Source organism: Papilio machaon, chromosome 26 (assembly GCF_912999745.1).
Source record: "Papilio machaon chromosome 26, ilPapMach1.1, whole genome shotgun sequence".
In the NCBI taxonomy this organism is placed as follows: domain Eukaryota; kingdom Metazoa; phylum Arthropoda; class Insecta; order Lepidoptera; family Papilionidae; genus Papilio; species Papilio machaon.
Genome location: NC_060011.1, coordinates 2,156,074 through 2,183,416, shown reverse-complemented (window position 1 = coordinate 2,183,416; position 27,343 = coordinate 2,156,074). Strand labels below are relative to the sequence as shown.

The 27,343-nt window shown below is 33.7% G+C and overlaps 1 protein-coding gene across 1 annotated transcript; it reads right to left on the bottom strand.

Moving 5' to 3' along the window:
• On the bottom strand, positions 1-27,343 carry LOC106718662 (transcription factor AP-2-epsilon-like). The gene is made up of 10 exons (XM_045684354.1): positions 27,155-27,343; positions 10,082-10,264; positions 9,579-9,728; positions 8,035-8,148; positions 7,278-7,332; positions 4,716-4,905; positions 2,004-2,122; positions 1,124-1,266; positions 762-929; positions 1-252 (listed from the first exon to the last, which is right to left on the bottom strand). The coding sequence occupies exons 1-10, from the start codon at positions 27,341-27,343 to the stop codon at positions 145-147; spliced, it is 1,419 nt and encodes a 472-aa protein (XP_045540310.1). The 3' UTR covers positions 1-144.

Genomic DNA, 27,343 nt, shown 5'->3' with positions numbered 1-27,343 from the left:
ATTATCATTACTTCGTTTTTATTAAATTTATTTTAACCTGTCAAAAATAAATTTATACACTGGCAACATTTTCGAACGGAAGTCCATATTCATTTGAAAGGCGCGTTCGTGTGACACACTGAGTACGCCATTTTTGTTCTTATGTTACTTTTTTATGTCGGGATCCATTTTAGTTTTGTCCATAGATGATGTCACCATGCCACTTTGAGGGTATAATTTGTCTAAGTGCTTCAGTGATTCATTTAAAAAGTTCTGTAACAAAATGAAAAGTATTATTCCATTTTTGATGTGAAACATCTATAGGCTCACTTGTAAATCGAATTGTTGGCGTGGCGACGCTTGCCGTGGCGACGGGTCACCACGCTATACTGAGGTATATATATATATGGCAACATTTTTGTTTTAATAATATTATCTTTTATGCATATCACTTGTACACACACGATGTTGCACATCTCCAAGGCGTCCCATGACGGTTCACATTTTTTAGTGGTCTAAGAGAAAAAAAAATGGTTATCTCTGGTGTTCTTGTTATAATGGTTTAGATCAGGGATTCCCAAAGGGATATTGAACTTAAAGCATTGCTAATTCTCACTCTGTCTTCTTCTATTGACCTAAGTTAAAATGAATAATAATAAATAATAATTGATCTTAAAAGTAGATAATTTGTCCATGGGGGGTCTGGTAACGGTTCATTTTGGAAAAGGGGGTCACTTGTCCAAAATAGTTTGGGGATCCCTGGTTTAGAATTTAGATTGTACCTGTATAGCTGTGAGGGCGGCGACAATGGCGGGTCCTCCGAAGCCGTGTGAGATGAGAGAGAAGTGTGTGAGATGTCGCTGTACTGCCGGCTCCAGCAGGTGCGGCGGCCGCGTGTTGCAGAGCGGAGACCGGTCCTGGTTCAGCAGGTCCATCAGCTCCTTGGTCACCTGCGGAACAAGGCAGATAACCGTAATATTACGTAAGTTGGGATAGTTAGGACAAAGTGAGCAGATTAATATTGTCTAAAAGATTTAGAAATATCTTCAACTAGCTGCAGCCCGCGACTCCGTTCGCACGGAGTAAAAAAATGTAATAAGTAGTCTATAAATATTATTATTATTATAGATATATCGTAGTATACCTGTTTAGTAGCTTGCAACAAATCCCGTCGTCTCCTGGCGTCGTGCTCTGCGTACTGCCGCGCGAGGTACTCAGCGAGCGCACGCGCCGGGAACTCTGTCTCGCACACGTAGCCAAAGTCCCGAGCTAAATGTACCGCCTCCGCTGGACATATATCATTATAAAATCAATTAAAAACTAACAAGATTGATTGATTTTACTGAAAAAATACATCGAAACACCATTGACGGCTATATATGGCTAAATTGGAACGAACTTATAGATCCCGGTAATTTTTTTTTACGTCATAAGGTGGCAAACGAGCAAACGGCCACCTGGATACGCCGCAATAGCGAGGCGACCGTTGCACATAGACATCCGCAAATGCAGATGCGTTGCCTACCTTTAATTAACGGAGAAGAGGACGCACAGAAAGAGGATATTTCTCCTTCCTATGCGTCCCCTCTTCCGCCAAATCCACTTCCCCTTCCCATCCTGTTCTTAATAGGAAACAGGACTAAACTTCGGCCTCTGTGGCACTACACTCATCAGACTGTACTTGGAATTACTTCCACTTGACGTCTGTATTCTGTGTGGTCGTAGTATTTCACTGAGCGAGGCCAATTCGTGCACCCAACAAATATTGTTGTTGTGGGATCACTGTTAATTTTTCCCAGTAATCTTCTACACGACGATCAGAAGCGCCTGATATATAAAACCTACTGTTAATGTGATCCATTTGGTCCAATCATTACGCTTAATATCCATACATCTGGACTTTCTACAGTCCATGGAAGATCCGGAAGGGGGATGGGGGGAGTGTACAATGGCGGATAACAAAGCATTTTTTATTTATTTATTTATTTATTTATTTCTATCAAGGATCTATATATGTTATTTACCTTCAACTAGTGACGTTAGTAAGGTAACGTTGGCAGCTTTCCGTCTCCCAGCTGGTAAGTTGAGGCCAATCTTTTCTAGTTTCTCACGAAGTAATCTGCCGCCATTTTTACTTTTCGCCCTGACAACAAAAAATTAAATTAAGGTAAAAAAAACAGTTTTTTTAAATAATCTCTGTACAAGATAATAAATAGTAAAGATTGAATCATCTAAAATACAGTTATTACCTGTCATGAGTGACATAATAAACATAACCTATAAATGCCGTTATTGTAATAACGTTATACGTCACATCATTATTTATATTGTACTTAAAAATACTCTCAATCAAAAATAGAATGGATATAAAAAATATCACAACAATGAATCTAATTTGGATCCATCATTTAATTCACTCGACAAGCAACTTGGCCGTAGAATACATTTGAAAATTTAACATTAAATTGCCGCGCGACGGTTGACAATATTTTGACAGACATTTTTTTTGTAACTCGAATAATAAGATTCTATAATTAAATAAACGCAGCTATTGTACACTATATGTCGCCCGCGACTTCGTTCGCGCGGCATTAAAAAACTTTATAAGTAGCCTGTTCTTCCAGACTATATTTTACAAAGTTGCCAAATTTCATTAAGATCCGTTGTGCCGTTCTGGAGATATGTACCTTCAAACAAACATCCATCCATCCGTTCATCCATCTAAACATTCGCATTTATATTAGTAAAATAGAAGAGAAGAAAAAGAAGATTTTACTATAGAAATTTAACGTTTTTATAATATTCTGATGAATTTCCAGACTTTGGAAACAAAAAAAATATGTATTTTCGTACATAGTTTAGGAAAAAATTCCATTGATTCTTTATTAACCATTTCACTCTGTAATTTGATACTTATGACGTAATGTAATTCAATATTTTTTTCACCTTGATAAGAAATAAAACTAACACGTCGACAGGCTTCTTGGAAATCATACCTATACTTTTTCAATGAACCATTGCTTCATACTTTGATATAGACAAAAAAAAATGATGGCTCAGTATTCTGACAGGTCGCATGTCGGTAAGCGGTAGTACTGCTACCGACCGCTAGATCGAGCCACAGATAACCTATCGATTACCGTCAAAAGAGTAATTCATGATTGACGCATAGAAAGTTGTCAGAAAACAAATTGAAATGCAATCGAAAATTGGATTATTACCTTTAACACATTGTAATAAAGTTAAATTTGTAATGGATTTAAATAATAAATGCCTAAAAATAAGTTGGTAATAACAGGGTTGGCTCCGAAACAGGCTACCAGTATTAACCGAAGTAAATGAAGGCTCGTTAACGAAATTGTTTTCAATAAATTTCTTTCGTTTGACGATGAGTTTTCTCTATAGAGTGAAGGATGTCGGTTACGTTGATTGATTGAATTAATAAAAGCAAAAAAAAAAAGATTGGAATCTCTTATGAAGTTGGAAATTAAATTTTACTTACGAAATTTGCTTATGAATGTAACTTTCATTTCAATTGCCAACCTATTTACGTTCGTCATCTATGTTCTTTTTAAACGGGTAAGACAAAAGCAACTTTTTAAATCCTAATACCACGAAAGTTTAGATGGATGGATGGATGTTTGTTATAAAGATCTCCGACGTAGAATTGACATAGATGTAGAATATAGTCGTGACGTACATATATGCTACTAATTATTTTTTTTTTTTTTTCCATTGGTTTTTTCTATTGGTGCAAAACCTACAAATCTTCACTCTTTCTAATATTCGTATAGTCTGTAGACAATGAATTTACCTATGTTTTGAGAACAAAATACGGTACTATTATGTTAAATTTTTAAGATATCAATCATTGTAATCCGCTATTGTATATATTCACAGATTAAAAATACACAAATATTTTATTTAATCTGTGCCGATTATTTTCACACGTCCGCTTAACCAATAATAATAGAAACCCGATTCTCAACTAACGAGACAGACAATGATAAATTTAGAATCAATGGAAAACTAAATCGAATGAATCGACACATTGCTAAGAACTAATGAGCGAGATATCGAATACTCGATTCGTATTGCTATTCGATTTCGATTATTCGATGTTTGATTCGCATCGATGGTTATGAGGTACCGTTGTTTATTTTTTGAATTTGGAATCAAAGATTTATGATTTGTAGAAAAATTCCCACGAATCTTAACTCTATAAGTTATGTTAGTTACGTTTTTTCTTATTATAAGGTGGAAAACGAGCATAAAGCCGAAACAAGCTCATTTTTAAGCATTCAATAGCATCATGGTGGAGAGGACGCACAGAATGAAAATATTTTCCCTCTCTATGTGTCAAATCGCCAAATCCACTTCCCCTTCCAATCCCTTTATCTATAACATTTATGATAATAGGATTTAGATATTAGGCATCCTACACGCACACTCATCAGACGTAACGCGGAATTACTTCCACTTGATGCCTATCTTCTGTGTGGTCGTGGTATTTTACCGGTCGATTCCGCTCATTCGTGAGTCAGAAGTTGTTATTGGCGTCTACCACTGTTAGAATAGTACACAAAAGAATGAAATTGATGTTTTATTTCCCTTACCTATAACAAAGAACATTAATGCTGTTTAATTTTAATTAATTAAAAAAAGCGGATAAAATAAAAACAACGATACGTTAATCTATTATATATCAACCTATTAACCTTAATTAAAATACTTACCGCCTCAGTACTCCACCTAATAAAGACGCGTTGAGACATTCGGGCGGTGATAGTCGCCTCTGTACTTCAGCTACCGTCACCTTATACTTGCTGGTAGAAGAGAGGAGCGACAGTCGACCCGGAACTGAACAGAACACGTCGTTAGGCGCGCACGAACCACTACCGCCGAGACCGTCGCGACCTTTCATTGCTAAAACAAAGTGAAATTGTTTAAAATACTGATCTCACGCCTGTTGATGTTACTGGTAGTTTTATCTCTATAGTTAGCTCGAATCCTCATCATCACCACCAAAGCTAAAATGACGAAAATCAAATAGGCACAAAACATCACGGCTTATAGCCTGTCCATAGAGGTCAGTGATTAAAAACTAATGTGTTTTGTTATTATAGTAACTAATAAAGCGTAGTATATTTAAGAAACAAAATTATTAAGACGCTTTTATGTAGACGATTTTTTTTTCACGTTATACGAAATAATTTGTAAGAAATTACAGTTTTACGACGAAAGAAAATTAACGGCTAGTAAATATGAGTGATGCTTCTTTGAGTGCAAACTTATGGCTTTTATTTAGAGCATTGAAAATAATTTGGTTTTGAATTAACTTCATTTCTTACTTAATTAGCTCAAAAAATACTGATAGACATTGTTATATCTATAAATACAATAACCTTAAATATACAAGAGTAAAAATAATTTTGACGAAATTGTTTTTTTTTTGCGAACCGTTACTGTTCGTGTACGTCGACAGTATATTTTTCTATTCTACTTTTTTTTTTTAATAACAAAAAGTCAAGTCAATCTATATTCGTTCGGTATGCGTGTGATTACAAAATAGCCGGCTTCAAATATCAACAATGGCAACACTAACAATCACCGCCACGCCCCAAACATGCGCTCAGCGTGATCTCTATTCAAATTGTAATATTTCTATATGGCAACCCTAATACAATAAACATTACCGTGTCATTAGCACGGCACCATGCTTATTTCACACTATGTGTAGCTGTTATAAAAAAAATATTAGCGGCCAATTATAATTTGAATTTGGAATAAAATGTAAAATCATTGCCATAACATTTCGTTAGATTTTTTTAAATCTAACGAATATGAAAACCGACATTTCTTTTAAAGAGAGTTTTCCAAGATTGTGCCAAATACCTAAAAAAATTAGTTATTACGTACGATTTCAAAACAAATTTATGCTACTGACTAGCAAAAATGGCCTAACGAATCTCATTTCCAAATTCGAATACGCAATTTGAATTTAGAATGATTGATCGTTCGTTTTATTCGTTCGATATCGATTCATTCGGCCGTTGAATGAGATGGGCCTTTACAATCTACTTAGAATAATCGATACACCTATGAGATAAGTTCGATTCGGGGCCTAATTACTGGGCTTATCTACGCCGGGTCATCGATATGGGACTAACAATAAAAATATTTGATAAGTTAATAACATGTACTTATCGGAGTGTTCGTGCGGTTTGAATTTGGAACATCGCGTACGGTCAGCAAACAAACATAACAAAATATACTGCTGTGACACTTGCTTTAATGTTGTAGTTTTTGTTGTTTTCAAAGAGTATGAAAGGGTTGACAATATTAAATACAAATACGACAATACAAACTTAACGGTCGTATTCTGCTCTAGACAAAGACATGGGCGAAGACAGAAACAATGTTTACATCTGCAGTTATTAAAAATTCTTTTAGTACGTAAAACTCTTAAAACCATCAGGTTTTTGAAGCTGATAATTTATCAGGTTTTTGAAGATATGGTGTGGTTTAAGAACAAAATCGTTGTTCAAAAGAATACTAGATATCATTTAGGTTATATTTTATTGTACAATAAAAGTTTTTTCCATACGGAATAATTTTAGATTATTTTAAGATTTAGATTAATTTAAGATTCAGCTGTGGATTACTTAAGGTAAGAATATAAGAATATACATGACTTAATAACTTTTTTGCTATCCGTACATTAAGCTAGCATTTTGTATGAGTCGACAGAAAATCTGTAGATGATCTCTTTGCAGACACCGCGCCGGGTTTCCGTTTAAAAATCATTATTTATTTACTGTAAGCTTCTAATGAAAGATTTTTTAATAAGACTAGATTCAACTGATCAAAGCTTTGTCGTATCTTTGTAAGAAATCTACTATTAAGTGATATAAAACTTAGTTAATTTTTTGGTAGTAACGTTAATAAAAACATGAGTGTTGCAAATTTAATGTACGAAATATTTACCAAGGATTTCTTAAACCAACATCTCTGTATAAAACATATCGTCATCCGTTTGATGATCCGTTGAGTTGAGCCGTTCTGGAGATACCTTCGAACAAACATCCATTCGTCCAAACAATGTCATCTTACTAATATATAAATGGGAATGTTTGTTTGAAGATATCACCGGAACGGCTCAACGGATCTTAAAGAAATTTGGCATAGATGTAGAACATAATCTGGAAGAACACATAGACTATTAAGTTTTTTTTAATTCCTTACAGACGGAGTCGCGGGAGACAGCTAGTTTATAATATTAGTAAGGACATACTAACTTTTTAATAATGGTAAATCCGTCATGAATCCCGTCGTATCATCCATGCCGGCGTTCTGAAAAAAAAAAACAAATTAAATACCATCCCAAACATGGGTACTTTATCATAATTAATATGATATTTTTATTAACATTAATAAATGGAGAATATAAAAGCAACGCACAGATATTGAGACGCGTTCGATCGGCCATTTTAATTTACATAGCTTATTAAATTCCGTCGAGGGTAACAGAAATATTTCGTTCATATTGTCTACAAAATGTCTTAAATAATCTTAAATATTCCCATACACAAGAAACAACGAACAATATAATTTGAAATTGCAGATGACCCATGTTGTCCTCCCCTAAGTTAAGTTTATTTAAATATGGGGGTGCAGTAGAGCATCTAGCATTTTTCTAGTGGTAAAATAGTTGAATATCGCAAGAAAATAGAGACGACATCACATTTTAAAATAAGTATGTCGATGGACGTATTCCTATTCCTTTTTCTCTTTTCTTTTCTGATTGACTGATTAAGTTCTGACTTAAGTCCATGCAAACGAGAAATTATATTTACACATTTCACTAGCTAAAAATGTCATTTATTGTCTACGGATTTATTTTGGAACGTGTCAATCTTTAAATTAGTGATACAAATATATCTGTTTTTAATGAGTCTGTAATTACAGACTTATAACGGTAAAATAATTTTGATAGGTTTGTTTTAATATTGAAATCAACTAGTTTCAAATTCACATGGGATTCATATTGGTTACCTGTGTTTCGTCTGTGGAGTGTAACGCATGATGTAAGGCCAGTTCATGTTGTTCCCGCGCTCCGTAGTCCGATCGCCGTTCACCACCGCCGTAGCCAAAGCCCCCGTGCGATAACTAAACAAATACGAAAATAAGTCATAAAACATTTAAAAGTTGTAGAGCCCGCTTCTGGAATCTTCATGATCACGATTGACCGCAGAAATACCACCTTTCTTCTAATCACAGCGAGTGCAGGCTAAATTTTAGTCTTCCCATCTCTGCTTTTCTTTATAAATGGATGAAGAAAGAGGGTGGATTTGGCGGGATTTGAGATATAAAAGAAACGTAGTAGTCAATGGTCAGCAAATAGGTTATGACGAGTCAGGCAACTACCACACTGTCATTAAACTAAGAGACCCTTGGCGACCATTAAATACATATCTTACTGTTATTGTACTAAAGTAACGCATTCATCTAATTTATTTAACTATTTAAGTAAAAAAATAAACCGTAAATAACAAAAAATAAAATCGGAAAGATATTTTTCATCTGACATTAATCACAAAATGACATCCAGTTTCCCGCCAAAAGCGCATTGTATACCGTTCGGAAACCGGAACGTTGCGAAGATAAGAGCACCTAATCTAGCTAAGTGGTCTTTTCGTTCATAACCTTTTGTTGATATAAGAATAAGCGTATATTTTTCAATAGTTTCCCTGTTATTATGTGGATTATTGATTTGGCTTTATTAAATGTCAAATATCAAATCGTAAAGAAGTCGGAAATATTATTAGTAAATGAATTGATAGTTGCGAGTACTACCACAGATAATATAATACTATATTAGTACTACTAAATAAATTGGCTATAGATAAAAAAGTATGTATGTAAGGTGTGATAAGTTAACTCATGTTTTATTTAAAAAAAAAAAAACATTGTCCATATTACTAAAAATTAAAATTCCAATAAATAGGCCAGTAATAAATCTTTTTTTTTCTCAGTTTTCTTTCAGGCTTCTGTCAATATCTAGATCTTTCTTTGCAAAAAAAAAAGTTTAATGGGTAGATTAAAAATAGAATAATTTGAGAAATATTAAACCATGATGGTTATTTAGTTTGAATTGAATATAAAAATATTTATGCATATGTGTGTACTAGGATGTGATTTATAATCAAAACTCTGCAACTATCCGTCCCCCTCGACCAGAGAATGCGCCCCAACGGTCTTCGAATATTTCCAAAGATCCTTCGCAACGTATTCGAATAATTATGTTATTAAATTTATCGACATCGGATGAATTGTTAAAATATTTTCAACTTTAATAGACGCCAGCAACAACAACATCGGTTGCATGAATAGATCAACTCGCCTGGTGAAATACCATGACTACACAGAAAACGGAAGGACGGGACGCATAGCAAAAGAAAAAATTCTCTTTCTATGATGTCTATGAGGGTTTCTATGGGTGGCGGTCATTTCGCTATTTCGGCGAATGAGGTGGCCACTAGCTAGTTTGCCACCATATAATAAAAATTTAACAGTTTTTGTTTTTGTTGTATACTCACGTGATGCGAATGAATGTCATGGTGGTCCCTGTGGTGTCTGAGGTGCGCATGAGTCTCGTGGTGCGCGTGGTGTCGCGGCAGCAGTTGCTGCGGCGCGTAGTGTTGCCCGTACTCCCCGCCACCACCACCGCCGTAATCCATGCCATGGCTCTGTATAATTTATTACTTCAAAAGAGGCAGTTCACATTGATTAGATTAGATGGTCATGTTACAGACAAATCGTGAACGATATATCAGTTAGTAAGATGCCAAAGCAAATTGCAAAGACTTACTTTATCGAATGCCATGGTACCATAAAACGAAAAGATTATGTTGAAGTTCATAAGTGCTTCTAGTATTGACTGATGTAGACTAGTGACTCAACCAAAAATCTTAGCTACTTAATATGAGAGACTAGCGTAGTGCCGTCTCAATATCGCGTCGCAAGAGATAGAGTCAAACATGTAATCTTTGATAGTCAATAGAGAACCTTAAAAAGAAGATGACAAGAGATGTAAACTGACCTGTTGCTGGTGGTGCGGGCTGGCTGGGTGTGCGGGGTGAGCAGGGTGTGCTGCGTGCGCGGGGTGTGCGGCTGGCGCAAAGGGTGGCGGGAAGTATGGCGGCTGAAAGTCAGCCAGGGAGGGCTGCGCGCCGCCGCGGAACCCGCCGCCGCCCAGGCCCAGCCCGCCGCCGCCCAGCCTCTCCTGTCGCAACAAGATTACATTAAATTAAAGCATAATTAGATTAGTTGGATTCTAGTTGCAACATAAGTTCGAACAATTTGTTCTGTCGCTATAAGTTTAAGTTACACTATGCGGGCGATTTTCGTCGACTACGAGCAGAGGTTGTGGGTCGAAGAACCACCTCAAGATTTCCAATTGTTATAAAGATATCGTAAGGGGTTTTAATGTATTTAAATTTTTATACATTTATAGGACCAATAAGTTGTTAATAACATTACGAACAAGAAACGTATACCGAAAATAACGATTTTGTGGTACTACTTCCTAGTTATTTCAAGACATGTGACTATAATTTGAACAAAAAATCTATTAAACCAAATAAAATTTCTAATAAAAGAAATCAAATTAAAATAACCATAGATTCTAATTTGGAGTTCGCGTGCCATCCACCATAATAGAAGAACATTACAGTAAGTCAATTTCGCATTTACATAGGGTAATTAACCTCAGAGCCGACGCTCTCTTTTATTACATACTCGTTATCCGTATCTTAATTTGTTATAATACAATAGTGTAATTTGTACGGGGAAATTGACTTTTTTATATCGGATAACTATCTGAGACGTTGACTTTGTAATGAGTTGATCATTGCTATCGACTAATTAGGCACGTGTTAGAATTAGGGTTGCCAACATAAAAAGAAATAAATCCGAAAACTGGCTGACAATAAAACAAAGAAAACAACAATGTTGTAACTCCTTGGTGAAAGAAGATGAAAAATAAAAGACATCTGGTGATTTGTTTCAGACAGTCCATTCTGCCCATCATCGATGTTAAATACGTAGCCTGGATATCCAAACCCAAATAATTCTGGTCAAATCCGTAGATACAGCCCTAGTTAGAATTGTTCAGCCGTCAATCTGTTGGAATTTAATGATTGTTCTCCGTCTATTCGACTTATAAGATGCATTTTCTATGATTGGTTTTCTTTTAAAAGTTCACATTAGTTCGGAATGTTTAACAAGATTCAGCTCAATGCAGAGTTGTTCACATTTATATGAGACTAGCTGTCGCCCGCGACTTCGTCCGCGCGGAATTAAAAAAAAAGTAATAAGTAGCTGATGTCTTCTTCCATGATCGACGTCTATGATCTACATCTATGCCAAATTTTATAGAGATTCTTTCAGCCGTTCTGGAGAAACCTTCAAACAAACATTCATCCATCCATCCAAACATTCACATTTATAATATTATAGTAATATAGTTATACTATTCAAAGTTCTTACTTCTTCAATATTAGTGAATATTATACCTAAATACGAAAGTTCAGATGAATGGATGGATGTTTGTTTGAAGGTATCTCCGGAACGACTGAACGGATCTTGATGAAATTTAGCACAGATATAGAACATATCCTGTAAGAACTTTAGACTACCTATTAAGGTATTTTTAAAATTCCGCCTTGACGGAGTTGCGGGCGAAAACTAGTATTAAATTATTTATAATCTTCTACGAACTTAGTGACTGACGATTACAAGAAATGGCAGGAGAGATATTATCACTATGCTTCATAATTTATAAAATTGTACCTTATTTTTTATAACTACCAGTAAATATGTATAGGTTAAAATAACAAGGATCGGAAAACTTTGAAGACGTGAATACTTATATTTATGTTGTAAATTCGTTGTCGAAATTTATATTCTGTCAAATCATAAATTGACACACCCTGATTACAAAACGTTTATAAGTGGTCTAGTTAAAATTAATCACTCGTTGATCGGTCACTCTAATTTGTGTAATAAATTTATAGAAATTAATGTGTACATGTTACATCAATTAATCGATTGTCCCCAATCGTTGTATCGAATGGAACCTGCTGTAATGTGGATCAATTGCCAAACTAACGATTATATCTAGTTACCGAGTTAACGAATAATCGATTATAATCGAGTTTTTTACACCGGATGCTAGAGTGAAAATTATAATCTATAATTTAATGTAGGTGAGTGATGGTGTAGTTACTACCGATGAGCTTGTTTAATTCAGCAGTATAAAATATATAAAACAGCTTAACAAGCTGATTATAAATTTATTGCAGATTATAAATTATTACATTCAGGAAAAAAAATAATTTGACTTGGTACCAGTTTAAAATTTGGTTTCTAAGACTATGATCCCTGTAAACATATCGTCATCTCTCTCATTATCTTTTACAAAAGAGGGATAACAATAAGTTTTATACAGGGATTTCGGTCTCAGAAACAAACGGAAAGTAACACCGTTTTATGACTTAAAGTAACGTAACATTTTAAATGTTTTTTTTGTTAGAAATTAGTTACATATATTCTTATTTATAGCCCCTTGACATATAAGACGAGATTTAGTTTAGCAATTTGTTATTTATAATATATCTAAAAATGTACATAAGTAAACGCAATTAGCGATTTCGTAAGAGTTCTGATTTTACGAAGGTTTATGTATTCATTCCTTTCTAATTAATTATAGATAACTTATAAAACTTGCTACACAGGCTTGGCAAACAACGACGAACAACAAACATGAACGTGTGTATTGGTGTTTGCCTGTTTTTGTTTGGTGTTCGCAGTTTGTGCTTGTGATCGGCGTCACTACGGTTTTCTACACAAATCAAGGGAAGTTCGACAAACGTGGGAATGCCTGTTTGTGTTCGTTGTTTGGTGATTGTGGCTGTTTGTAGCAAACAACAAGCGTCTGGAGTGGCCATAACGATTATGACATATTTAGAAAATATGAAACAAATGATATTTCGTCAGTATCGATCCATCAGTTTAGACATGCACGCATACCTTCGAAAAATATTACCCTACTAGCTGTCGTCCGCGACTTCGTCGGCGCGGATAGAAAAAAACTTAATTAGTAGCCTATGTGTTCTTCAAGACTATGTTCTACATTTATGCCAAATCTTATCAAGATCCGTTGAGCGATTCTGGAGATAACTACAAACAAACATCCATCTAAACATTCGTATCTTCTATACATATAAAAGAAAGTCGTGTTAGTTACACTATTTATAACTCAAGATCGGTCGAACTTATTTAGCTGAAAATTGATGGGGAGGTAGCTTAGAACTAGGAGATGGACATAGGAACTTTTTTATCTTGTGTGCATTTTTTTTATTCCGCGTAGACGAAGTCGCGGGTAAAAGCTAGTTTATAATATTAGAATGATTACACGTGGCCAGTCGAACGAATGTAGAATGAAACATAGTTATTGGTACTTATTGGTAAATTTTATCTTATCATAAAATTTCTTAATTTGTCATTTAGTGACACTTTACAATATCCGCATTTCTCAGTATTAATCTAACCAATATAAATAAACTTTCACCAACATTTGTCAAGATATTTACATTGTTATTTACCTTGTTTGGTATTTTGGATTTTGGTAGCGTAAGATCGCCGAGCGTCATGGTTCAGATTCGAATCCCACCATATACCAATATGTTTTTCGATTCTCGATTTAAATTTATCCGACGTTATTACAGTGAATAAAACCATCGTGATGTAACCTGCACATATCTGAGAATAAATTCAAAGATATGTGTAAGTCAACCAACCCGCACTTGGCCAGTGTGGTTGACTATGGCCTAGTCACCCCTAACTTAGGATAGGCTCCGTGCCCCTCGGTGGGGACGTATAGTGTGCTGATGATGATGAAGAACATCGTACGGCCGATCTTCTTGTGACAATATAGACAGTGTTAGACCAATGTATTATTAATGGACCCTAATATTGGGTCATTGTAACTACGTCTTTTTCGTATGTGAAATGAACCAAGCGAGTTTGTTGCACTTAACGTGTTAAGTTAAATTCTTTATATTGTTCCAACGGTAAATTCTATCGCTTCATCAATCAAACCATGATTGTACTATGAATAGAGTTTTATTCACGTTATAATGCTCTATGCTCTCGATATAAATTTGTATCTCATTAAACTTCTAGAGTAACATTAAAGTTTGAGATTTAAACGATGATCAAAACGAAAAATTATCCACAGAAACATTTCAATTTATAATATTAATTAAAAAAAATCCAATCTGTCCCACATCTATGCCAAATTATATCTATCATAGAGATCCATCCATACATTTTTATCGCCTTTTAAATTTATTTGCAACTTCCAATAAAGAGAACGGAAAACTTTAAACTACTGATTTTTTTACGAGATACAAATAAAGAAGTAGTTATTTAATTACCTGCACCTCGATCACACTGGATAAATCCACGTACGCCACCGCCAGTTTTTCGGTCACAGTTCACACAAAACAAAATATAACCACTAACTTTTACAAATAATCACTATGTTTTTTTTCTAACACATTTCTTTTATTATTATTGTGACAACGATTAAAAATATCGATGACACTAGATGACACTACGTTACTTTAGTGAAGTGAAAGTAATTGAAAAAAACCGTATATGTAAATCGAATTCGGAATATCGGACAATTACCGGTCCCTTGAGAGGCGGACGGCTCCCGTCGCGTTCGGTTACTGATTGCTTTTTAAATTGCTACTTTAAACTCCGAAAGCCTACCATTAATTATTTTGTAACAGATTGTATTATAACGTTTTACAAGTGTTATTAATCTTTATCTAATTCAATTAATATTTTTAATTGTTACTATTTCTATTTCGTGGAATATAGGCATAAGCTAATATCTTCATTAAAGTATGTTATTAAATTAATAGCGTATTGGTTAATTAACCTGCTATATTATTATGTAAATAACGATACATAATCGATTATTCACGGTTAACGAAAACGGTTACTTTGAAAGCTCAAAAATAATTGAACTATCGCTAGATGTAAATTTTACTACCGATAATTTTTGTTATAATTTAAATATTTTTTTTATTGTGCAATAAACTAATACAATAAATGATAAAGAAACATTTACCAAAATACCGCAAAATTGTTGATTTGTTGATAATTAATTTAATTTTTTAATAATTTTTTCACAAATAATTTCTCCAAAATCAATGAAACGAAATAAAATAAAAAAAGAAATCAGCAATAAAACGAATTCACGAATTACGGTAATAGACTGTCAATTTACGATTCGCGATCGTAACTAGTGATGTGACTTGACAGATCGGTGTCGACGCACGCGCGCGTTGACGTCTCGCGGCAAACTGCCGGAGGGCGGTTCAACCGCCCTCGGGGACATTCGCTCTCAGATTCACTAACGCGTGACCCTCTATATTAAATCACGTACTCAAAGTGCGAATTTTAAAAAGAAACTTTTTTATGAAATCTAAAAAAAATGGTAGGGGAACTTGTATTACGTACAACCAAAACTTTTTTTTTCATTACACGCAGAGTTTCCTACGACTAAATTATATCTAAAACGTCTTTTATTCTAACATACTACACTGTGGTTTGATAAATTATGATATTTTAAAAACTTTTAAATCTTTAAATGTCCTCGATTTTCTTATCGGATTTTGTTAAATCTTTTTAGAAAAGAAACAAAAATGTGTTCACGATAAGAGAAAATCTATCGACACCTTTGACCGTTGTAATAATATTTTACCTTCAACATCACTTTGCCCGACATATAGAAAATGTTGTTTAATTTTTAACCGTGAAATTATACGGCCTGAACGATTCAATTGTAATCTTTTTATCCTAGTCGTAGTTATTTTGTTAATTGTATTTAAATATTTCGACAGCCCTTTTCCTATTGGTCAGTTTTAGGCCTCTACTTTAATGAAAGCAATAATAAAATCACTACAAATAAACTCGATTCGAATTCATATCGATAACAAATAGTAGTGGTATACCCCACCCCTAGTGAACGTTAATTAGTATGTAGAGACGATGTACGATGATTGGCGATCACTCAATTGTACTGCAATTGCCATTATGTATGGGTTAGGAGTTAGCACAAGCTAATGTTATGCTTCGATGAGCTCTTCTTATATAAATGATTACCAATGTAATTGTTAGTTCAACCATTCTTTTATTAGAACCTATAAACTATGAACTAAAGTTTCGGATTTGATTGCATTTTTGTGTCTACAAAGTCCTTGATAAATCTGTTTGTTTGAATAAATTAAATAGAAAAATTATTGATGGGATTTTCGTATGGGTTTTCATTAATTCTTTTTACATATCTATATATTAAAAGTCGTATGAATTTGTGATATTGATTTTTATAACAAACTAGCTTTTACCCTCGACTCCGTCCGCGCGGAATAAAAAATAGAAAACGGGGTAAAAATTATCCTATGTCCGTTTCCTGGTTCTAAGCTACCTGCCCACCAATTTTCAGTTAAATCGATTCAGCCGTTCTTGAGTTATAAATAGTGTAACTAACACGACTTTCTTTTATATACATAGATAGATATGCTGTAAATTATTTAATGCTAAAATTGAAAAATATCTTATTTTGTAAACTTTAAAATTTTGCCAAGCACTGGTCTATCATTTTCTGTAGTAAAAATTAAAATAATTCAATGACCTATCGTTGATTTCTGAGAACAAAATCCCTGGTTAAAACATATTGTTATCCCTGTTTTGTCAAAGATAACGAGAGAGATGGTGATATTTATTATACATGGATTTTGGTCTTAGGAACAATTATTATTTAATATTATTATTTTTATTAAAAAAGTTTGTGTAGAATTTAGATGTGTTATGGCAACCCAGATTTACCCCTCGTACCCCCTTGCTAGTGTAATTTAGTCACTTTATACAATATCCGTTATTTAGCGACCCTTTAGAGGATTTCTAAATTGCGCCTTCACTGTTATTGGGGAAGAGTATATGTAAAGTATATAAGATATAGCATGAATGATAATAAATAGATTTTGTATAGTAATCTATCTTCTATATATCTATCTATATATATATAAAAGAAAGTCGTGTTAGTTACACTATTTATAACTCAAGAACGGCTGAATCGATTTGACTGAAAATTTGTGGGTAGGTAGCTTAGTACCAGGAAACGGACATAGGATAATTTTTACCCCGTTTTCTATTTTTTATTCCGCGCGGACGGAGTCGCGGGTAAAAGCTAGTCATATATTTTCTGGTGTATACAATAGTGTTATGACTAGGATTTGCATATATGTATGTATATTTATGTTCATATTGATACAGTCCGTAAACTTTGAGCAGGAATTAAATAAATGTATAAAGTACAATCTGCACAAAATTTATTAAAAAGTATAAAGTTATTAAAGAAGAGAGTACTTTTAAATCGGTGTTAATTATGTAATTTTAACAAACGCACTCTTCAGTTGAGTGAGTATTGACCAATTAATAAATACAATGGTGCTAGTAAATGAATAGAAAAATAAAAAAGTATTGCCTCTGGCGCTTTTTTGAATAAAGAACGCCCGCCGATTGGTCGTATCGCCTCGGGCAAAATGGCGGGGTGCCGAACGTTGACAGCCCCGCGGAAATGCGAATTCTATTTGTCTAATGACGTTCAAAAACTTTTTCTGTATTGCTATTGCTCTTGCGATAAGTATTTTTACATGATTAGCTAATATGCTACTCTATTATATTTATTAGTTATTAATAAAAGGTATTTTTAATAATTGTAAAATAATTAATTAAATAATTATTTTGGAAAAATCACATTTCCTACAAAAAAGACATACTATTTATATAAATCACGTATAATTAATAGGGCTTCAAAATATTCTTCTTTGATGCAAAATTTAGATATTATACTTTATGACTAATTACTGCCATAAAGGAGCGATATACAGGGTGTTAAGAAGTAAAGCTTCCATTCACGGCATGTAATAATATTGAATAATATTCTATATAAATGGTATAGAATAGCCTCCAGGTAGCTCGGGGTCCATAGGTCATTGGGATAGTCGTGCGCACGCATCTATTGTATCCCATTCTTACTTATAAGTACAGATCAATATAAAGTTATTTAGTTAAAATACGATAATTTCTCTCTTTGTATTATTTATACAAAATATTGCGGTAATCAAAATTTAACTCTTTAAGAATTAAGTTTTTGAATTGATAAGATTTTTAGGACACTAAATTTCTGTAGCTGAAATGTTTTTTTTTATTTCATAAGAGTATGAATAAAAAGTAAGTTATACATTATCGGGTAATTTCTAACTGGCAGTTCCCGCAACTAAAATCGATTTTTTTATTCCAACCTAATGTCATATAACACTGGCAACTTATAATACCATAGATATTGACTGAAAAACGATTACCACTACCAAAGGAAAAAAAAAAAGATAATTTAATTGCATTATTTCGAAAAAGGAACGCAACAAGAAAGAAAGCCGCGCTGGTACACAGCCCGTTAAGTTCTCGGAAGGCAGTGATTGATTCCGCAACGCCCAATGTGGTCAGCTGATTTGGAGGAAATTGCCGGCGCTGATTTAATGAGTTATTACAAGCAATCTATTCGAGGCACGATGTCTAAAACGCTTTGTCTTTTGAACAGGTTGTTCAAATGTGTGTCATATGGGTTTATCATACGATGCAGATATACCTACATATCTCTCATTTTATTTACATTTTTTTTATATTAAAACTAACAGATGCACGCGACTTTATCCTGGTCAGTATATAAAATCTAAAGATAGCTGGAACGTAAACTATGTCATTACTGGCTTCAGAACGATTTCCTAAAAATGATAGCTTTTTTTTTGTTTTTTTTATAAGAGAAGGGGGCAAACGAGCAGCGGGAACACCAATGTATTCATCGACGCCCTTGGACATCTGCAATACCAGAGGAATCGCAGATGCGTTGCCGGCCTTTGAGATGGTCCTTCCAAATATTATTTCTAGTTTGTCTGTGGTTTAACAAAATAAATATTTTCATCTGTTTAAGTCTATTTAAGTTTTATAAACCAGAACTATGCAATATAAAATCGCAATCACTATTACAATATTTTACAAAAATACGATTTGCCATCAGAAAACTAATTTCAAATACAATTAACCGATATTTTGATACTAGTTTTGTACCGATGGACATTTTTATGATGGCAACATCCGTTGTTTAGTTGTGCAATGTTGACAAGCCGTTTGATTTGGGAGCAACTTTCTATACGTATGGGCAAGTATGTTTATAGTGTAACCACGTTTTGTAATTTTTTTATGAGACATCGATTGTCTTTTATAACGAAATAAAGAAAACGAGCGATTATGATAAACTAGCTTTTACCCGCGACTCCGTCCGCGCGGAATAAAAAATAAAAAACTGGGTAAAAATTATCCTATGTCCGTTTCCTGGTTCTAAGCTACCTGCCCGCCAATTTTCAGTCAAATCGATTCAGCCGTTCTTGAGTTATAAATGGTGTAACTAACACGACTTTATTTTATATATTACTAGCTTTTCCCCGCGACTCCGTCCGCGCGGAATAAAAAATAGAAAACGGGATAAAAATTATCCTATGTCCTTTTTCTGGTTCTAAGCTACCTGCCCACCAATTTTCAGTCAAATCGATTCAGCCGTTCTTGAGTTATAAATAGTGTAACTAACACGACTTTCTTTTATATATATAGATTAGCAATGTAAACTACGTTAACGTGCTGTTAATTTTATGACTTTGTAATATTTGGAATTCGCCCTCTAAACAATCTTACTAATATTATAAATGCGAATGTTTGTATGGATGGATGTTTGTTTGAAGGTATCTCCAATACGGCTAAATCGATCATGTTGAAATTTGGCACAGTAGTAGAATATAGTCTGGAAGAACACATAGGCTACTTAGTGCGTTTTTTTTAATCATGCGCGCACGGAGTCGCGGGTGACAGCTAGCATATCATATTTCTCGATTGCTATTGTGGTCGTTAATTTCAATCAAATTTGAAAATTTGATTCAAGTGGATTAAAAATACCGCGGATAAGCAAAAATGTTTCGATAAATACATACGTTTTTAAATATATTTTTTTCCCATACTTCGCTTGATATTTTTGTTAATTATAAACATTTTGCCCTCATCATTATATTTAGTTATGGGATATTTACGTTATACGATTAAATCCCCGATTAAATAAAAAACTGGTCACCCTAGCTATGTCAAGTTCTGGGATACGCAACGCCTGACGAAATTTGTATGTAACATGTCGTAAATCAAAAGCGGATCATAATGAAATGACTCCCAAAGTACAGGGTCGCGGCGACGGCAACGAGGTGATCGCATTTTGAATTTAATCTATTAATATTTAACTAAATAAGCTACCGGTTAATAAATTAGAAAATGTTGAATATGTTATGTTAATTATTTATCTATTAATTTGTTTTATAAATGGGACAATTATAGTGCGATAGTAACAAAAATAAAATATAATTATTAAGAATTCAATACTATTAAGCAGGTACATTCCTACGTCAAGAATTAAGTCTTAGATGGTAGCTTAAGTGACTTTTCTACTTAACAATTAGCCTTGATTGCAGCCGAAGCTGTAATTTTAAATAACAACGGCAGCGCCAGTGGAAATGACATGCGACACCATACAAAAACGGCCGTTCAGACAGCCGCAGTGAAAATTGCATCTAAGTTTGCAATTGCGCCAGAGTTGCGACTTCAATTAAGAGATACGACCGGTCCTGACAATGGTTGCGGCAGGATTAATGCATCGATTAGATTCCTGCTCTTGAATCGTACATTCAGATTGGCAGCAATCACGTTCAATAATAAGTGCATTATGTTGCGGTTAAAATTAGCAAAAGGGTATTTACGATAGTTACTACGAGTACCGTATTTAACCTTCTGAGTGCTGAATATAATTAAAGATTGGTTTTTAGCAATTATGATAGTTATTATTATCTTAATATATATAAATCTCGTGTCACAATGTTTGTCCTCAATGGACTCCTAAACCACTTAACCGATTATAATAAAATTCGCACACCATGTGCAGTTCGATCCAACTTGAGAGATAGGATAGTTTAAATCTCAAATTATAGTCGCAATTTTAATTTATTGCTAATTATTTGACAGTCACAATTATCTGTTAACTCCAAATGATTCTAACAGATGTCGATACCTTTCGACTGGGTTGAGTAAGTAATCAATAGATGGCGCTGCTATGGTAAATCTACGAACGTGTCATATAAGCTTATTAACTGCGCGCGGACGGAGTCGCGGGCGACAGCTAGTTATTAGTTAATTTCCGATTCATTAGCACAGTGGTATGTTAAAGTAAATGTTAGTAATTAGGCAATTATAGTATTTACTATTAAAATTTCTGAGTGCTATAAAAAAGGAAATGACTGTAAAGGTTAGTAAATTGACAATTATGTTAGTTACCATTAAATTTTTTAATGAGATTTAAAATATTTTTGATGTGACCGATCCACTGGTTGGTTCTGTACAAACAGATAATGATGAAAAAATATTTTTTTATTGGAACGAAGTTCCTTATCGCGCGTTGTGAAAGGGGGCTAGATGGAAAAAATTCTTACGAAAAGTTGTCACGATACTTTTTGCTATAGTAAGTATGTTAACGACGAATGAGCGCTACTTCACCATGGCAACGACGTGACAATATATAATGAAAATCCATAGAAATAAAATGTACTTCTTGTGAAGACTTAAGTTTTTTATTCATAGAATAAACATTGGTTCCTTCACTAATTAATTGAAATGAACTTCGTTCCATCCGGGTGTCCCTTGACACCTCTCAAGTTTTTTTTTTTCATTGTTACAAGAGAATTGTTTTGCTTTGAGAATCAAATTCACTTATTGTCTGTCAATTTTAACCACTAAGCTATGAAGTTTGTATTAATGATAGAGAGATAGAGATATTTCAATATTTACAGATAGTATCCAATCTATCTCTTGTTTAGTGAATGCCTTCGCTTATTCTTTTGTATCGGAAAGCTACTAGATGAAATAGTGCTACGCTATTTATCAAATACTTGTCGGTCTGTATGTAAAAAATACAATAGACTGGAAGTATACGAAATGAACCGGCCATATATTATTGTTATTCGACCAATGGTCTATTAAAACGATTTTACTATGTGTTCTCGAATGTAACTCGCTTAATGAAATACCAATTTCACATTAACATAGTAATTCTAAACTCTCGTCATGTTGTACTTGTCAAATTACGTAACCAATTAATTTAAAAATCACAGTATCACCAGATTTATTATAATAATAATACTCAGGATACGCTCAGTATTTATACGCTGTATAAAGTACAATGGTTACTAACTATGCCAACATTTTTATAAAATTTATCTATCGAACATGCAACCTAATTCATACTTAATTGTTGAATTAAAATACATTCGTTTAGATGGTCCTAGATAGTTCTTTGTAATTTTTTTTTTTAAATCGAGAACAAGTAGTAAGGATTTTATTGTGAAACCTATACACAGTAGAGGCGTAGTCATACGTGGGCGTCTTACAGTAACCGACGTAAGCGACCTTTTGGAACAACTAAACGATACAAACATCTACAAACTCTATTTTAAAATTTCATACGGTTATCACACTTGTCACAACGTGATAAGTGTTATTATCGTACATCAAAGTATTACGATAGATTTTTGTTTCGATACTAAAGAAATCTAGTATGTCATTGCTTGTTGCAAAATTGAATCGAGTCTGTCTTAATTATCTTACTTATATTTTAAATACGAATGTTTAGATGGATGGATGTTTGTTTGAAGGTATCTCCGGAACCGCTGAACAAATCTTGATGGTATTTGGCATAGATGTAGAACATAGTCTGGAAGAACACATAGGCTAATTATTACATTTTTTTTATTTCGAGCGAACGGAGTCGCAGGCGACAGCTAGTGATCGAATAATTTTATTGTTGGTCCATCCTTACATAATATAACTAGTATTTATATACTCAACGTCAAAAATAAGCAGTACAATATTAAAACTAAAATTTATCCTAAGTTATTAAAGCTGGAGTTATTAAATATTTTTTTAGAAGCTTCTATTTTTAACGAGCATGAAAAAGCTTTAAGCTTTTTTATTGGTTGTAAATTATTTTTTAATTTCATAAAAATGTTTTTTTAAAGTGTATATAAAACTTAGTAAAACATACGAAGTTAGAAAATAAATTACATCAGTTTTAAATTAGTACTGAGTTTTAAATAACTTTTAATAATTAAGTAACCATAGGTTTCTGAGACCTAAATCGACGTTTAAAACATATTATCTCTGTTTTGTCAAAGATAATGACAGAGATTTTGGTATTAGAAACCCGCAGTTAGTCAAAGAGTTATATGTCATAGATTATAATTAGAACAGTAACAACTTGTCGCGATCTTTTTTATCTGTCATGCGATCATAGGCTGCTGAGTCAAAGAGGAAAAAAAATACGATAGCCTAATTATTAACAAATTAATTGATCTTAATTATGACTAGTTTCACTTTTTCTGATTGATAATTATTATTTTTAAAGAGAAAGCTTCGTAATAAGTGTTTTATAAGGATATTAAGTTTTATATATTTTTCAAGTGTGCATATTAAATTCTAACTATATTATCTAAAATCATTAGAATGTACAATTTTTTTTAAAATCTTATTACAAATGCTAATGATAATTGTAAGAAGCAGACAAATATCATTCCTGCCCATAGAAGAAAATAATAAAGTTTTTTTTTTCTCTATTCCACCTTCAGGACATGCCTGACTAGATTTTGTTCCAAGTAGTAAAAAGTTGTTTGTGATGTTTCGTCTATTGATACAAAAAAACATGTAAAATACAACATTGTATTTATTTTAATTGACATTTAACCCTCGAGTGAAATTCTTTTTTGAGTGTGTGTAATTTAAACAAGATATTTGTTGGTCAGCGCAACTGAGCGTTAAAATACGTCGGCATGTCTCAAAGGTTGCTTGTATGTGGGCCACGTACATGTTATGTATGAACCGAGTTTTTGGGATTACGTATCATCAAAACCATGATATTATTTATACTAATCGGCTATAGTAAGTGTATGTACATATATTTTCTTTACCTATATCGAAAAAACATTTTTTTTTATTCTTTTCACTGTATATTTGTCCGCAAGTCGTGTGTGTTCCGGGTAATCTCTGAAGCAGCTGGACCGATTTTGACGGGGTTTTCACTGAAAAGTAGCTTTTTTTTTAAATTTAGCACTAACCAAGTCTCAAGCGAGCGCTATTTTGTAATAAATTACATTCAACTATGACAGGAAATAAGGTGTCATTTACTTTGTCAGTTATCTACTTTTTTTTCTGAGACCTAAATCTCATTTTAAACATATCGACATCTCTCTCATTATTTTGACAAAACAGAGATAACGGTTGTATACTACCATCCAAACTTTATGGCGGCTCTGAATTTCAATGGTACAATGGAAGTATCGACGGGATGTAAAAGGACACAGTGGAGAGTTAGAACCACTAGCCACTATTAAGTTTGAATCTTATTTTGGGTATCGACTGCCGTAACATTTACAATAACACGTATTGTTATCTCTATCCATCACTTTGAAAAAAGAGAGACAACAATACATGTCAATACAAGTGTCACGCCAGTGGAATTTCACGGTTATATTATGGTCCGATTCGCGGTTCGCGTCGTTTCCGGCCTTCCCGACTTTCTAAATAACTGACATCTTGAAGTCTTATGTCTGTCGCCCACACTAGTGCGTAGCGGTTTATAATCTATACCAATTAATATCAAAGAAATTTTCTTATCTCTTTGAGGTTTTTTTGTTTATTTTTAGTTTATTTCAAAAAAAAAATCTTTTATTATTTATTGCAAAAATAATTAGTTTTATATAAACTGTTCTTTCTTCATTGCTTTACTCAGAACATTTAAGTAATCACTATGTGATCCTTAGTGTAAATTAAGTAAAAGAAATCTACATTAATACTGTTTAAGTAATCATTCAACGACTCGAAAGCAATTAGTCATTGAATTTGAAATACCAACTCTCGAAGACCACCTCCAAAACTACCGTCGTGATTTATCAGTGTACCACAGAACCGTTGTAAATTCTTTCTTGAACTTTATCTGTTTGATCTTCAGCGACTTTTACTTAAATCAAACCCGGAACTGCTAATGAAATCGGCCGATCCTTCCGCATTGTGGGTCCATTGTAAACATCCGTGGGGTCAATGAATAGACTGGGGTACCTTATCTGTGCCAGATCGCGAGTATTGTGGCCAGTATCGAAGTTATGAAATGTCTCTTATGATTGTGGACTGCGGTGACCGTAGCTTGTGTCAACGTTGGTTCGAATTTAATATATTTATATTATCTCAATATAAGTAAGTAACGTTTCAATGAGTTTATTGGACTACTAATGTAATTGAGAGCATGACACAATTGTTTTGCCTGGAATTGGGAAGAAGCTAGATAAGAATACATGACACTAGTATGAGTAATCGTATGGTATATTCCCGGACCTGATTCTACCGCTAATTGGGTGATTGCTGTTTTCATCCTAGCAACATCTACGAGTACAACTTCCAACTTTGATTTTCAATTGTTTATCGCTTAACCAAGACAGTCGTATCTTACTAATATTATAAATGCGAATGTTTAGATGGATGGATGGATGGATGGATATTTGTTTGAAGGTATCTCTGGCTCAACGGAACTTGGCACAGATATAGAACTTGATCTGGAAGAACACATAGGCTACTAATTACGTTTTTTTAATTCGGAGTCGTGAGCGACAGCTAGTTATTCGATAAATGACAATATGCAAAAGTTTGGATGGATGTTTATTAGAAGGTTTAACGGATATCCAAAACGGTTTTACGGATCTGGGTGGTAATTTGGCACTGATTTAGTACACTTTCTGAATGAACGCATAGTCCCGGAAAGAAATTTCAATGATATGTAGAAAAATACCTAATGGTTAAATAGAGTTAAACTTAACTTCATTATACTCGGTCGATAATTATTTCATCTTCATCATCATCTCCCTGGCCTTATCCCACTTACGTAGGGTCGGCACACAAGGTTTTATGAACCTTAAAGTTTTGGCTTAAGTTTTTACGGCCGGCCGCCTGCCTGTCGCCAACCCTACTTGGGAGGAATTTTTTAAAATTAAATAAAACATAATATCTAAATAATATAAAAATTAATTCTAAAAATACACCAGAAATAAAAATTTGTAATAAAAACTTGTAAAAACTTGTAACGGTCAATAATTATTTCATATCAATATTTTTTTTTATCATAAGGAAGCAAACGAGCAAGCTGCTACTTGAATATGCCTAAATAGCGTAGTGACCGCTGCCCATAAACACCCGATCTTTAATCGTCAGAGGATGGAACGCATAGAAAGAGTGCACCAGCACACGCACTTCCTATGCGTCGCAACTACCATCAAATCCACATCCCCTTCTCATTCCTTACTTATAAGAAAAGAGTGGGAATGAAACGGAGCTTAAAAATAGGCCTCTGGTACACACACTCATCGGACCTAACGTGGAATACCTTCTTAATAAAATGAATGCGAGTAGGCTCATAAAATCGATATTGGCGAATGCTGTTACGTCAGTTATCGATGATATTTTCGGCCATTGATGTACCGACTGAGTGCATTTTTAAAATTGCAATTCGAAATATAAAAAAGCATTAAGACTTACATAATCGAAACTGTCCCGTAAAAGCCGACCGGTTTGCGACATCGTATCGTATGTGACGATAATTTTTATAGTTAAATGTTATAAGAAAGTTCGTATTCAGCTTTTTTTGATGTCAAGGTATGTATATGTCACGGACCGACTGTGAACTTTTTCAGTTTATAATCGGACTAGATATATTATAAATCTGACAACGAATACTAGAAATACTCATAAATTGAAATGCATTTAACACTTTCAATTGCACTATAACTGTATGAAAATTATCTCGCCAGGCGTGTCGGCACAGAAAGTGTTAAGTTTTTAGGAAAACCATACTAACCTTATCTTCTTGATGTCCATTAACGAATTCACTATCTTCTTGTTCCAGCACTTCATTATTAGCATCTTTAGAATTATCCAATCTTAATTCACTATTTTTTAAATTGTATTCATGTAAATGGCCATTTTCCAAAGAGAGTACTTCATTTATTTCATTCGTTCCATTCTTATCATTCAATTCATCATTCAT